Here is a 16,402-nt window from a genome sequence, read left to right on the forward strand (position 1 = left end):
CGAAGCTAATTAAAAGTGAGCTTTTATTCAGCCAACTCCGTCATTAACGTGCAACAAAGTTAGTAGGGAAAAGCTTTCAATGACGCAATATTCATTTACAGTTGCACACAATATGAGAGAACGAGAAAATGCAGCTTAATAAAATCTTCCACCAGAAACATGTAAAAAATTACGGAATTAATATCGTGAGTCAACTTTTTCTTAACTTTTTCGCGGCGTTCATTGCCAACACTCAAAATTTGAATGCCGTTACGTGGGTACTAAACAATTCTTTTCCGCAATAAAAATTTCTGCTTGAACTTTATTTTCTTTTAATTCCACAGATGGAAATGTCCAAACTTAAGGATACAATTTTTAAATAGTTGAAAGTCGGAGTTCGGGTGTGTATGCTGTGTAACAAGCTGTATGGTATAGGAGTGAGCGCAACCACTTCCATCGCTAGAACTGCAAATTTTCACGTTGATTGCTGACTTGGGATTTATAAGCGATTTTTCTACAGAAATTAATGAAAATTCCTTCGAGGAATGACAAAAAGGGTCACTTTGTTATTTTTAGCACGTAATAAACTCGATAACTATTCGATAATTTTTCTACCACAGGTTGTACGAGCGAATATATACTTCTTCGCGCTTTCATTCGAAAATTAACGTAATCATTTGAAATACGGTTCTCACTTACGTAAGTACGGATTTACGTAAGTCGAGACACACGTAACTCGAGGGATGCCTGTACACCCATGTCTCGTATAGCGCAAGGGATGTGTTCCTTGGGGTCTTTGCGCTATACGAATTTGCGTTATACGAGAGCGTTTTAACATAGGGAAGATAGGGATGCGTTCCTGGCAGCATAGGTCTTGGGTATTGAATTTCCTCTAAAACATCTATATTCCCATAAAAAGCCTTAGAAAACATTATTTCTATAAATTTTTATAGTTTAAAACATCTTTAAAGATAGTATTCACGCATTCAAAGACTTTTATTCACGTTAAAAAAAATTCTTACGTGCTTTCGAAATTCCATCCTGTCGTGCGGGTGGGCTAACATCTGCTATCTCAGGGGATCGTAATGCGTTGCCGGCAGTTGACGATTTTTCAAACTAGTCTAAAAACAACTATTGTGTCACCCAGGCCCTTTTGTCGCTCATCGAAATAACAGGAAAATGCTACTTTAAATGCCATTTCATAGCTAGCGGAGTTTATGAATGATAAATCATTTTAATTTGAAGTCCTCAGAGTAATTAGCAGCTACGTGAAAGTCTTTAAATGCCTTGAAACCTGACCGAGGTTTTCCTTCCCTGAAAATGAATGAACGAGAATGCATTCTTTTCCAAAAGAATATCGTCTCGTCAACACTAAAAACTAGTTGAGGGGGAAAGGAGCCACTTTCAATAACAGCTTGGAGTTCATCAGAAAATGTTGTGGTGGCTGCGCTGTCAACACTTGCAGATTCACCTGATATCGCCGCACTGAAAATACCTGCTTGCCCTTTAAATTCTGGAACCAACCGGAGCTTTCACTAAATGTCTCGGAGCGATTACCAATCGTCTTTTTGTACTGATTCACCATGAACTTTCCGTATGTGTAGACCGCTTGGTTGAAGTTGGTGCGGCTGAGGTCACTGATATTTTAGCTTCGTCTTTATTCAGAATAAGGCATCGTGAGTTTAAACTTCCGCGCAATATCGCTTTGACGCTCTCCATTTTCAAAGCAATTGACCTCTTCTAGATTTATAGTTTTTCTTAATAAATTCTTGATTTTTATACACGTATTCCTATTTTTTGCCATATTCTCTTGGTTTTTACTCTGTATGGCTCTATCTAAATCTCCTTCTTCTGCTGAACTGTATTCCTGAGACGCAGAAGGCCTATGACTGCGGGGAGGGAACGAAGCCATTGTGTTTGAGACTCTATAGCGGACCCTTTTATGTGTTGATGCTATTCATGCGCAACTCGGCCACCGCTCCATTTCTCCGCCGTGAATACCGATGACCTTGAAGGCTTTAGCGTAGACCCTCTACCTGGAAGTCAATCGCCCGGTAACCTACGACGGCAAAAATACGTCTCAAACCCTTTTGCTGAAAAAAAACTCATTTCCACTAGCCCCACGCTTGATTAACGATCTAAATTACTATTATCATTTTGTTTAGGAGACGAGATAAATCTTCGGTAGGCCGGCTATCTGGACCCAATGACGAGTAATACTTTTGGCAATTGCACAGCAATGAATTTCGATTAATATATAAACAAAAAAGAAGATTTGAGGCAAGAAATAATATTAATATGCGTAAATTGATAGAAATTTCGTGTGTACTTAGCGCAAGTTCACGTTTTATCACGAGAGCGTTTAAGATTTTTGAATAGGCTACACTGCGTTGCAATGTTTCCCCGAGGAACGAATTTGCGCTATATCGAAATTGCGCTAATCGAAATTGCGCTATACGAGACATGAGTGGATATAGAGAACCTCGGACTTGATATGAAATAATCTAGATGCTTGGTCCAACAGGCCATCAATAGCACCACCAATGTTAAGGAAAATTAACTTCACATTCCATTATCAAAGTGATTTAGCATTGTAATGCATACAGCATAGAGTAGCAAATTTGCATTCACTTCAATGGCCTCAGGTGCCTTGAAAACCTTTTTTTTTTACTTTTTATTAGCCCCAAAAATCTTGTTAGTGGACAATAATTTCTTTTAAATACTCATTTTTTCCAGCAAAAATGGCCTACAAATGACACTTTTTCTATGTATTTTCTGAAACTGAAAATTTTACTATTAGTACTTAATGCAAGGGTAATTTACTAGTTTTGGCAAAGTACTAAAAATTCATATGTAACCGTATACACTACATCAAGGGTATTATTCATTTATTTCCAGAGGTACATGCATCCAAACTTGAGCTTTTTTTAAGGTTTTTTGGCCATTTTTGCACATTGCCAAAAATTCCACCAGATACTGTAAGAGTCCTTAACATAGAGACAAAATAACGACCATATCTCAGAAAGTAATTTACTTGTAGACATAATAGTTAACCAATAACCGAGTAACACATGTGTAGGGACATGCAAAACGTGGGGTTATTTTATTGCCATATGTGGTGATATATTTTTGCAAATTAAGCGATGTTATTTTAACGGCAAAATAATTGATGTTGATTGAGAGCCATGCTTTCAGTGGCCCTCCCAATGCCCTACATTTTGGATATTTTTGACCTGGGATAATTTAAATAACAATATGCATGGAGTATTGACTGAATTCACCTATTTTACATATTTTATCCTTTGCGTATCCATATATCCTTACATAGCTTATAGCTTACAGCTTATAGCTTACATAGAGAGAGAAATTTCTTTTAAATGTCTGTAATTTCAAATGAAATGTTGCTATTGTGATCAAGTTGTCTTCTTTTAGATTTTTTCTCTTATCTGTCCACACAGTGCTATAGCACGAAAGATATCTTTCTGAATCCACATTTGCAGAGGGGATCCAAATTGCTTAAAGGCACTTAGATACAAAAAATGTCTCAGACAATTTGAGTTCCTATATTGCTTTAATTATATCCACTGAATGCTGGGAATTTTGCTTTGAGAACCCACAAGTGACATAGAAGGAGGAGAGCAAGGAAACGTGTATTTTCAGCATTCGTTCGCCTGCGTAGGAAAATCTCAGACGAAAATTTTTGGCTTTCGTCTCCCGGGTCAAGGAACTTCCTGCTGCATATTTTCATCATTAGCAGCGAAAGGGTGGAATGTGAGCATTTGGATAGTTTGAACCCTCCAGTAATTTTATTAAGTCAACCATCAGATTCCCATGGCATTTTGGCTACTTTGTAGACATCGTGTGAACGCGGTTAGACATCCTCCTGACAAACAAGTTGCCTTATTTTCTTGAGTGTGTTTCTTTGTGGAAATCATGAATTTTTTCTCTGCATTGGCCGCTCACCGACACGATGAATGTCCGTGGGCCACCGTTCATGGCACAGTGCCTTGAAATTCAGAGTCTTCTCGTCGGAAAGCGGCCTGAATTTCTTGGCGCTGTGCCGGGAACGGCAGCCGGCGATACATCATTTCGGCTGAAAGCTGCTTCAACGTAGCTACGTGTGTATCTCACAGCATAGACGGCACACTGCCTCTTTTTGCCACTTTCAGGCTTTTCTCCGGCAGTCATTAACGGCACGGCACAATTCTCTCAAATAACCATTGGTCTCAATGGATGTCTTCAAACAAGTCGAATCGCATAGTTGATGGCGTGGCATTGTCGACGGTCAAAAGGCGCCCATTTCAATCCGCCCTGGCGGTGTGCCGTTTATGGCATGAAATACACACAGCTTGAGGCTACTTTCAGAGGCGATGACTTTGTGCCGGCCGCTGTTCACGGCACAGCACCGTGAAATTCAGGCCGCTTTCAAACAAGACAAACGGTGGCCCGCGGAAATTCGTCGTGACGGGAAGCGACCAATGCAGTGTATAAATTACAGCTTAAATATATGCCTCGAAAAACAATTTTGTGGGAGAAGCATGAGCAGAACATAAAAATATGAAAATCACATCTGAGTTGGTGAAAATGAATTGGAGAAAATCACGATTAACACGAAATTCACATGTTTGCGGGAAAACCCTGGAATTTGCATTAAATTTTGCGTTATCGCATTTGCGACTTTGGCATGTCCCTACACATGTGTAATACAGTGAGTCCTCGTTTAACGTCACCTACCGTTCCTGAAAAATGTGACGATAAACGAAATGACGTTAATCGAAGCATAATATCCCCTAAAAACAATGTAAAAATTGAATATCGGTTCCTAGACCTCACAATTCCTATGCGAAAAAATTTTAGCGTATCATATCTGGGGCATTTTTTACGATGGGAATGCCAAACTATGGCATAAATACGAGTTCCTGTCTTCATCGACGACAATAGCAGCATTGACGTAAATCCTTCTCCATTTTTGTATCTTCCCGCATTTGCTTTTCGGCTTCGCTAGTCCAATGAATGCTACCAGACGCTACAGACCGGGGATTCGGTGCTCCGGTCCATAGGCCCTACCCTCGCTACGAGAATTTCTTTTCGGACCGGTCAGGAGCGAAGTCAAAATGGCGGAAATGAGTGAGGGCGGGCAAACTGGGATTATGAAATCGAAGAGATGGTTTTAATTGCGAATTGAGGAGGGTGGGCGTCGCCTGGGCATCATCATCGCTGAAACATCGTCGCAGTAACAGGAACCAAAATTATTTTGAACATTGTTCTCTTGGTCATTTTCGTGGAAATGTCTCTGATGCTAAAATTTGCCAAAACCGTAATCGCAATTAACAATATACACACCGTTTTACACTTTGAATAGACTAACCGTATTACCGCCCACGAAACAAACAACCTGTAACGCCTGCCACTTCGCCTTTTTTCTCGCGCGAAATTTAAAATACGTGACGTTATCGCGAAGCGAAGGGACGATAAACAAATCACGGTCGTAAAATTTTCGTGACGTTATCGCGAAATGACGTTAAACGGGGTGACGTAGAACGAGGACTCACTGTAGGTAGTTAGAACAAAATTTCATCTAAATGTAATGATCAATTAGGGCATTTATCTGAAATCAGACCACTTAAAATGGAATGCTCCTTTATCTCCAAGAATAACCACAAAAATATACACTAGAAATAGCTAATATCACTTACCCAAAGTTCTACATCACTATCAGGAGGTAGTTCAGCGATTGCCTCACGTTTGCCCTCTTTTTTGTGAACTCTCAAATAGTGCTTTTGCAGACGGCTTTTGAGAGGTGCAAGGAACCCACAGTGTGTGCAAACAAATCTACAAAGAAGGGAAAAAAAACATGAAATACAAGTATTGTAAAATAACAATTAATTTCAGAATTTCAATAACTTAATTAGTACATAATTAAGGCGGCTGTATAAAGTATTATGATTAATACAAATAATTATATAGAAGTGCCATTCTAAAGAATTAACATCCTACCGTTTATAGTTTAGCTCCCGAAAGTAGTGATCCTTCATATCATTTTTATATTTAGTTTTATATTTGGAACATACTGGACACACAAACAGGTTTCCTTCTGGTTCTCCAAATTCACCATATTGCTTTATTAAATATTCCAGCTTGCTGGAACTTGGGCCTTCCTCCAGCAATTGTTGAGTCCTCTGGGCCACTCTGTCACTATTCTGGAATTTTTTGTCACTAACTGTCAACTGTTTTTCAATTTTCTTGCTTGCCTCTTTTGATGGAACATGGCAAAATTCTTCAGGCAACTTGTTTTCAACTCCCTGAGATTCTTGGGGTTCCTCTATCTTTGGTACCTTCGCGCTTACTGGGCTTGAACTTCCACTGACATATTTCTTGCTTGGAGAGGCTTTCACAGTCAATGGCTTTCCACTCTCAGTCCTACGCCTACTGTCCTGAGGATCACAATCCTTTGATGGATCACTCATTCTCCTCTTGGCCCCTTTCCGGATCCCTTCCCCAAGCGGATGTTCGTGTGAGCCATCTGTATCTTCCCTGTCAGTTACCACTCCACTCTCATTAACTACAAGCACATCTGATTCATCACTTTCAATCTCCTTCGAAGGAGAGCCATCCTCTTCCTCCTTAATTTCATCCTCATTTTGGATTACATCCAATATTTTTAAGCTCTCAGCAAGATCATACATGGTTTCCTCACCCTCTTCTGCAAGAGGGATACCTCTTATATACCTCACCCGTGGCATACACCTTTGCCATGGATAAGTGGAGTTTAATTCCTTCAGCCTCACAGATGAGGATGTTGATTTGCCAAACCCCTGATCTACATAGGGCCACACTTCAATCACAGGCTCAATACGTATATCAATATTTTTTTTCAATGAAGGATTAGGAGGAAATATTATTTTGCCATTCGGCAATGAAATGGTAACAGTTGGAAGGGCAAGCTTTTCAATATTGCTAGGAAAGTAGTTCGCAACAAGCTGAACAGGATACCCTAAGTGTTTGGTCGAAAAATGACTATTGAAAGAAGATAAGTAAGCTGTTCGAAATGAGCACATTCCACAAACGTATTGGCTGAAAATTGAATGGATAGTCCTCGCATGGTCACTGATACTTTCCCGATTGGAACACGAAAAGCTGCATAATCCACAATTCCACATGTTGTCATTTTCATGTCTCGTTGTTTCATTGGTGGTATTGGAAGACCTTGAAGATCTGTTCGACCCATCAGCACTAGCTCCAGCCATACCAGAACTCCCAGAACCTGATACCGCCTTGGAACATGTATCTGGTTCTCGTATAACATTCACCAAGTGGCTAGTGTCACCATGCTTATCGATGGCATGACGCTCCACAAAACGTCTTTGGAAGTGAAAATAATTACAGTGAATGCACTGGTACAGCTGATCATCGTGCATTTTCAGATGGGAAGCAAGACGATCTACAGGGACTTGGAGTATAGCATTTTGTTCCTCTGGGCAGTGGGGACAGCGGAAAGTAGCTTCATCACGATGCAGGGCACGCAAGTGATGGCGTAGCATAGTGTCATCAACTGTGTGATAATGGCAACCAATTACACCACAAACATAGCGTTCATTTTCAGGCACAAAGCGAGGAATGAAATTATCTTCCTCATACTCTGAGAGGGCAGAATTTCTCCTGCTTTCACCTTTAACATCCTCATCTTTCACCATTGCATCAAGGTGACTGCTGAGGGCCCAATTTGTCATTTTATCAAACATCATTTCCTTTCCCTCTAAGCATGGCATGGGATTGACAGCATCTTTCATAGACCATGGGAGGTTATTTGGATCAAACAGGCCATCTACCATTGCCTGACTAAACTTGAGATGCAGATAAAGGTGTCTCCGCATGTTGACCCTTACTTTGGTACTGTAAGAGCACCTACCACATTTGGCATCATGAGTATATACGCATGGCAAAGGTAGAAAGTCTGCATCATCTGGAACAAATCGTCTTTTGAGCAATACAGGTATAGAAACTTCTTTAGGAGCCACAACAACTAATTTTTGATCCTTTCCTGAAGACTGAATCTCATCTGGTTCATCCCAGTCCGTCAATGGACTAACAGTTGCATTAGAGGCACGGTGACGAAATTTCACATGCCTTACGGCCATATTCATATTATGGCCTTGATAATCACATATCATACATACATAACTCTTCTTACCATGAACACGGAGATGCTTAAGTGCTGGAATGAGCACTTTAAACTTTTTTCCGCAATGTGGGCACACATATTCTTTTCCATCCTTAGACTTTGGACACATTTTCATATGATATTTTAGGCTGTTCCAATCTTTGGCTAGATGTGAACAGCCAACAAAACAGCAATGGTACAACTCTGAAAGATCCACTTTGCCATTGGAGATTTCCTTTGGAGATGCGGTCTCTTTTGCAGAGTTGCTAACGGTATGACCCTCTTCTGATGTGTTCTTAGGTTTTGGTTCTACTTGGGATCGCGTAGTTATTCCACTTGATCTTCTCACATCTCTTCTTCTCAACAACCGCTTCTCTTGACATCCATTGTTTTCACCAACATCTATGATCTCATCATCAGTAGCAGATACATTCAGCTCATCCCTATTCTTTGGAGGCCGGCCTCTTCTAGGGGCCATTCCTAATTCCTCCACATTCGGAGGCTTATTGGTAGAATTTCGCCGGCTTGATTTACCACTTGAGGTAGGTGAACACAAAATCAAATCCTCAGGCATTTCTACACTCACTTTTTCATTGCCATGAGCTTCCTTTGATTTTTTATTCCCACTTTCATTTTCAATACACTGAATATAAGCATGTTGATCCTGACTTGCTGAGGGCTCTGTTTCAGGATTTTCCTTTTCAATGACCTTTTCTTGAGTCACTTCATGACAGTCTTCTTCACGGACATTTTCTTTCTGATGATCACACTTCTCTCCTATTTCTTCCTCTATTCTAGGAGGTCCTGTCTCCATAATAATGTCCTCATTCTCCTTTGCAGATGCTTCTTCTGGCTCTTCTGCTATAACCAGATTATCATCATCATCATCATCATCAGAATTGTCATCATCAACTTCAGTCAATTTCCCCATTTGGTCTGAATCTGGACCAATTTCTCCCTCTGCAACTGCTTTGTTGACTTTAATTGCCACAGTTGAATTCTTTCCTGTTTCATCACCAACATTTATCACCTCAACATTCTCCATTTCAGTCAATTCAATGTCCTCATATAAAATATAAGGGTGCCTTCCAGTTGTTCTAGCAGATCCATTGCTGGTTTCCTGAGGAGAGAAAGGAAAATGAGGAGGTTAACAATGCTATGATGGAGTTTATAGTTAAGGAGTTCTCCATGACATCTTATTGCAATCAACAAAGTTAAACTCTTTAAACATGTTCCAAAAGAACCATTAGATTTATATCCAAGAATACTATTTAAGAATATGATTACAGTAGAACTTCTTTAGTACGTTTTTGAAGGGACCACAAAAAAAGAACGTGCTATCCAGGAAAACGTGCTAACCAGGGAAGTAAATAATAGAAATTGGGGTTATTGCTATCCGAGGAAAAGTCGTCATAACTACAATTACTGTCTGAAGTTCTTGTACAAATCGCCTTCCTAAACTATATTCACATTTAAAATCACGAAAATTAGCGCTGAACTCCAAAAATAACCACGAGAAAGAAAATCACAATGTTTTCATAGATTTCCCAGAGACAATTAGATAAAAATGTCATCATTCTCCCATGATTTGTCATATGTGTTTTAATAGGGCATGTTTAGCTATGTCATTTCTTCCTTCTCAGAGATTACTCATAGAAAATGATGATAGCCCTGAGTACATCAATTGGTTGTTTTAAAAAATCATAAATATTGTGCTATATTTTCTTTACCATTAATCCCGGCAACAGCCATACACATTCGTGCTCGGAATGAACCCATATCGATGAATATATCGATTGATATAATGATATTGATATGAAGATTAATAAGACATTTCAAGATTATTATAAGCAGATTTTTATATTCTACAGTTGAAATTCTCTTTAGAAAATTTGTTCAATGTAGTCTGCTTTCTATTTCTTGTACCGAGAGCAAGTATTTTTGAACTAAGTTTTGCGTGGAGATCCAAAGCATCGTTTGGTCCCGCAACTCTTGTCAAGTACAGACGCGCATACTCTTCACATTGATAAATGCATTTGAATGCATCACAGTCGTAGAAAGAGAGATATGGGATGAACGTAAGAAGGTCAAAGGCTGATAATAATTAAGTGACTAATGAATTTGGTGGTTTACAGTCTCGGAAAATACTAGGAAACGACATGCAGGTTGCTTCATGGCAAATAATTGAGCGTACTACCCAGGAAAGCGCCACTATTTAAAGTGTACAAACCAAATAGTTTTACCTGTATTTCGCTCGGATGGTACCAGGACCAGGAGAAATCGTCATGCTAAGGAGGAATGTACTAACCAAGTTCCACTGTATATGATTTTGGGCAATGAACAACCGTATTTCTCCAAATATAGTCTCCCCCCCCCCCCTAATTTTGAGGCTTCAGTTTCGGGAAAATTAAAAAAATGCGTTTGAATATAGTCCCCCCCTTTACTTTTACCACAGGCATTTTTGGAAAAAAAGGGGGGACTATATTCAGACATATACGGTACTTGCAAACATAAATAATAATAGCTGTAGCACTAATATTTTCTCATTCTAGAAAAATACCCTGAGAAATGGCTCTGGAATGATAGAGTAATCAATAGGGATGGATGGATCCAGGATTTTTTCAGACCCAGATATGGATCGGATACTTGATTTAAAGGGTCAGATCTTCGGATATTTTTGGATCGAATGCATTTTTAATTACCTACTATAAAAGTGAAGTAATTTTTCAAGCTTCTTTTGGATACATGCAATAAAAGGAATACTATTTTGAATATCAAACAATCTAATATTTTTACTCATTGAAACTCATTTTTATAAGGTTCTTCTTAAGGGATGCTGAATTCACTGAAGCATTTATTTATAATTTCAGATCCAGTTTCGTTTTCTTCAGAAAATTTGGATCCAAAGTACAGTGGAGACTCGATCTATCGATTATCAGGGGGATGGATGAAAAAACGATGAAAGCGGGAAAATGATCAATGTGGGAAAACGATCAATCAAATAGCCAAACATAATTCGTCCGAAGACGAATAATGTTTGGCTAGGTTGCTTATGTTCCAGGAAACACAGGATTTTTGCAAATTATGATATTCATTAATGGATTCAAATAAGGCTGCTTTAATAAGGATATTTTTTAATAAGCTTCAAATAAATTTTAGCTGATTACAGGAATATTAATACTTTATCGAAACACTTGGGTCATATAGTGGATTCGACTTAAATCTCTTTCAAATATCCTAAAGGAACACGCCAACTTGCAAAAAAATGTTTGCGCTCCACTCGGCATTTGCACTGCTTTTATGGATTTCTGTCTGACGCAAAAATTCTCATCCATCAAATGCCATTTCAAATACATGTATTTACGAGAGCAATGTGCATGTTATGCCTAAAACAACCGCTTTCGCCGATGCAGTGATTGGTTGTGAGATGGATCACAAAGGCAAAAATAGTTTAGTATTTGAAATGTTGTTTTCAAACAATTAAATTTTTAATATGATTGAGGCAATGTGTAAAGCATTAACAATGTTGCATTAATCGTCAGCGGCACGCCCACCTGACCTTCGGCTTCATACCACTTCTTGTTTTCACCAGGTCTCTCGCTCTACCCTTGCCGTCATGTGGCGTTCTGCAATATTCACGTGCTTCTAGCCCGGATTCTTTTCTTCATCTTCAATTATTTTCAGTCCATCTTTTAAAGTTCTCATTTGTTTCTTCAGAAGGGCAAAGGTCCGAAGACGAATAAAAATAAAACTAATAAAAATGAAGCTGGACTTTATTGAACCCACACAGAAAACACTCACTGGTTTAAAGTCAACCCACCCTTGAAAGTACGGAACCACTCGTATGAGACGAAGTTTGGCACTAATGCCAACATGTACGGCGTAAGCAGAGCTTACTGTGGAGGGTGAAGCATGACCATATGACTGCGCAATGAAATACTTTGTCTTATAGAGAAGGCACCCATTCATTTCTAAAAATAAGTAGCGTAGCTCAAGATGAGCAGATGAATTCAGATCGCTAGTAGGGAGAAACAAAATATCCTGAGAAGGCATCGCTTCGTTAGCAACTCTGACAAGTGAGACTTGCAGCATAACTCGTAAATTGTAACCTGATGCCCTGTTTTAAAAAAAAATGCCACATCAACTGCCGAGAAGCTCACAATCAGCTGCGAGGATTCCGAGATTCGCCAGAAATCACAGTCGTATTATTCCAACTATTTCCTTGCTTAAATAACGCTAGAAATACATCGTGTTTGGTATCATTCTTTTTTGAATTACGTGCACATTACAAATATTTCAATCTCATAAAAGTATAATACCAATTGCCGAAATTCATCGTTAGACACCTCTTGAGCCTATAGGTGACTCATGGAGCAGTTAACCTCCAGAAAAAGGGAACTTTGAAGCAGGTAAGCCGAAAAAGGTCAGTGGGTAAGAAAGGGAAGGGGTGAAACATGTATCTATTATTCTCACGGAACTTGATATTTTCTTTGGAAGCTAAGGTCTTCCTAATACGATCCCTGCACCAGCTGGGACCTTTTTTTTATTTCAGAGAAGAGGAAAGCTTCAGGGGGGATGCGAGTGCAGAATGGAGGCGGACAGCGGATCTTGGGAAATGCGCTAATGTAACTATCCCATGGCACTCAGCTTCTCCCTATGGTAATTCAATCTCCTGGGGAAGATTCAAACTAAGTGTCTGTCGTTATTAGCCACAAATAACACGCTGTAAACACTTCGTCTCACTTTCATCAAACGATGGATGCGGGAAAGTTATACGACGGGACTGCGATCTTCAAACGATCAATGCCGGAAAGCGATACTTCGGGGAACGATAGATGCGGGAAAAAATTACAATGTCTTTATGGAACTTTATTTGGGACCAGGAACGGCAAACGATGAATGCGGGAACGATAGATCGGGGTTCCACTGTATTCGGTGAAGGGCATTATCTGCGTATAATTGGATCCAAGGTATCTGATCCAACCATCCCTAGCAATCATCTTCAGTGGCAACGAGCCTTCAAAAGAGCAAGTGATTTTCTGTCCTGCAAGAGCTCTTGCTGTTTATATCTAGAACTGTAGAAAGAAGAGGACAAATATTTCACTCACCTGACAGTTGCGCTTACAAACAGAGGCCTTTCTATTCGGATGAAAACTTGCCAAATGCTGTAAAATTTCTTCAGACGTATCTGATCCTTGATCGCAATAAACACACTGATACAGGAAAAATGAGTGAAGCTTGTAATGCTGAAATTAGATTAGACAATATATGAGCTTTAGGATTAAATAAAATTTAAAATAATTATTAGCAACTGGTAGAATGATAAGAATAAAAAACATTTTCCACCGACACAACAGTTGATTCAATTATGTCAACACTGTCAAATACTCTAAAATGCAGAAAGGAAAAATCAAAAAGTCAGAAGAGGAGCGGAGTTTTTGCAAATTTTTAATATGAATATTAAAGTTAATCTTAATCTATCATATTCCCCAGGGCACCACTGTTTATAGTAAATCATTTCTTGTAACAGCTTGTCATACATGAAATAAGGTGCCCACTGAAGTTTAAAATTATATGTATGTTAAAACAATTAAACTGATATATTATCATTATGTATTTACTTTCTCAGGAATAGCATACGTTGCTCTTATTTTTTTCAAACTTATGTTCTATGGTTTGTTTTTTGCTGTAGTATTTTTTCTTTGTTAAGTTAAGATCATGAGAGATAGCACAATATATTGTTTTGTCTACTTAGGCTTCATACATTTGCTATGTTCTGTTATGTTATGAAATGGAAAAACATAATACACAAACATTTCAAAAAATGATAAGTTTCATTCACAAAAAAAATCATTTTTTTATTATCTTTTTGTAGTTAATGTGCCTGCAAACTATACAATATTATTTTTGTTCTTATGGATTTTTTTTCCTCAACACTAAATATATTTCTATACATCTGAAGATGGTATTTTGATGCTAAGAGCCATTTCAAGTTTCCATTTGTCATTTTAACATTAGCAGAATTTTGTAAACAACTTTTTATCACCAATGAAATGGTTTGTAACTGTTGCTGCAATACTTGGGTGTGAAATTTGGTATTTTCTAAACTTATTTCAAGTTACTTTGAGGAAAAAACTGATAATCTTCAAGGTTTGTTTTAAGCACATAAAGATGCAAGATTACAGTTAATGTCCCATTATGACAAAATATCTGCCAACCTACAGTGTGAAATAAATGCTTAGTTATCATTAACTTGAACCCACCTATCTTCAGTGTTATGGTAAGTATAACAATGATTTCTGCATTTGTGTGATTGTATTTGTATGGTATCAACGCATGTAGTTTTTGCCATGCTGCAGAAATATGATTTACAGTTAGTATATATTTCGAAATACCTTGCAAGCAATTATGCTTTTGCAATAATGGAATCTATACCAGGCAAACATATCTTAGATGTCATAAAGATTAGGCGAGGAGACAAAGCTGTAATAGGACATCACAGTTTTAATCAAAGAGAACTCCACCTATGCTGTGACAGACAGGTCGTCATAACCCCTAGGGTAAACATAAATTATTTAAGAATGAACTATCAAATTCACTGACTGAAGACTCAAGTGACCGAATCAACACCACAGCAAACTGAATCTTTGCTCGTGGCAGGGGTCGGCAGCTGAAGTGTAAAAAGTACAAAAAATTAATCTGTATGATATGGAGTGTAATTTTTCCCAAATGAAACAATTGAAAATATAACCCTATATAATATAATCATTCCATTTCTGTACCTATGCCATGTCATCATCATGTGTGTCTGTTCCTATCTCTTTGTTTCACCTTCTATTTATGTTTGTTTTGCCTATGGCAACCTGAGTAATCGTGAATTTAAAGTGTACCAGTTCATGTCTCTTACGGGCTTATTTTATTTTCATTTTAGAAATACTGCTTTCGCTGCTAGAGTGTAAAATTGGTATTTTTTTGCACCACTGAAGCTGTGATTTTTATATCACTTTCCTTCAAGTTTATGAACCACTTTCTGCCAAATTGAGTCTCTACAAATGGTGCAAACAAATTTGATGGAAAGCGAATAAATATTGAAAAGGCAAAAGGCCCTTACCTGGAGTAAACGTTCCGCTTTGAAGCACTGATAGCCACATTTGTGACAGCAAAACATAGACACTGCAGAATGTTCCACCTGCAGATGTGTGAGGTATCTGTTTGGACTGTAGAAGGATCTCTTACAGTTCCCTGTGGACATAGAAAAATGCCATATGCTAATGAATATAACATGATTAAGGAGAAACACTTTCTTTTAAGAGAAAATTATTAGAGAACACCTTTCTATTTTGCTGATTCTTGCTTAGAATATATGTTTTCTAGCACTATCCAAGTTAATGCCAACCCATGTGATATAGCACCAATGATTTCAATGTCAGTCACTTTCCCACAGAGCCACACAACAGAAATACACCATTGACCCTATAATTACCAAGTGGCCGATAAATTAGCTGCTGCCGCTCTGGACAAAATCCCAAGAAGCCAATGTATTGGCCACAGACATACCCCCAATATTTTTGGGTACATATTGGTGCTTTTGAAAAAGCCTCGGTAGCAAAATGTTTGATAATAACTAAATTTTTATGAAGTAGAATCATCACTCATTTCTTTCAACAAGAATGTGTAAAATGGCAAAATATTACTCAGGAAAAAAGCAACTTTTATACTTCAATTCCAAGGGAACCTCTTTCACTACCTCAGCTTCATTTGTAACAATGATGAACCCTCCGTTACATTAGAAGTTTACTTTGTTCCAAATCCTCTTTATTTTCTTGAAAATATAGTTTCTTTTTCCTCACTACTTCAAGCAACTTTCCCTTATTCCTATCCCCTCACAATCCTCCCTCTCTTTCCATCAACAACTCCCTAATAACATCAACATCAATAATAAATATCAAACGTTACGCCTCCTTATAGCTCACATGGGCTTGGATCAGATTTGCAGAAATCAACTAAAAGGATGAAAAGATGAAGATAACTAAAGAGCTTCTTTAAGAAGGGAACAAGACTTCTATTCATATCCACCCTTAAAATTAGAATTGCAGACAAGAGTCTAATTCCATTTGATAATGCTGAGTATTCCTTTCTTCCATATTTCCATAAGGTGGTGAGAACCAGGGGTCTATTCTTGCTTGTAATGCAATCCTCAGCAATTTCTCCAAAAGTGTAACCTCAATAGTGTTCTGTTGGTATTCCTATTTACAATATTTA

The 16,402-nt window shown here is 38.3% G+C and overlaps 1 protein-coding gene across 2 annotated transcripts in view; it reads right to left on the reverse strand.

Moving 5' to 3' along the window:
* The window catches only part of LOC124155906, a 62,515-nt gene that overhangs the window by 16,612 nt on the left and 29,501 nt on the right, over window positions 1-16,402 (reverse strand). For both annotated transcript variants that reach the window (XM_046530101.1, XM_046530103.1), the window contains exons 11-14: window positions 15,252-15,382; window positions 13,249-13,386; window positions 5,977-9,260; window positions 5,676-5,811 (exon numbers count right to left, since the gene is read on the reverse strand). In XM_046530101.1, coding sequence (XP_046386057.1) covers window positions 5,676-5,811; window positions 5,977-9,260; window positions 13,249-13,386; window positions 15,252-15,382 — 3,689 coding nt within the window. The remainder of the gene's footprint in view (window positions 1-5,675; window positions 5,812-5,976; window positions 9,261-13,248; window positions 13,387-15,251; window positions 15,383-16,402) is intronic.

This window comes from Ischnura elegans, chromosome 3, assembly GCF_921293095.1.
Source record: "Ischnura elegans chromosome 3, ioIscEleg1.1, whole genome shotgun sequence".
Taxonomy (NCBI): Eukaryota; Metazoa; Arthropoda; class Insecta; order Odonata; family Coenagrionidae; genus Ischnura; species Ischnura elegans.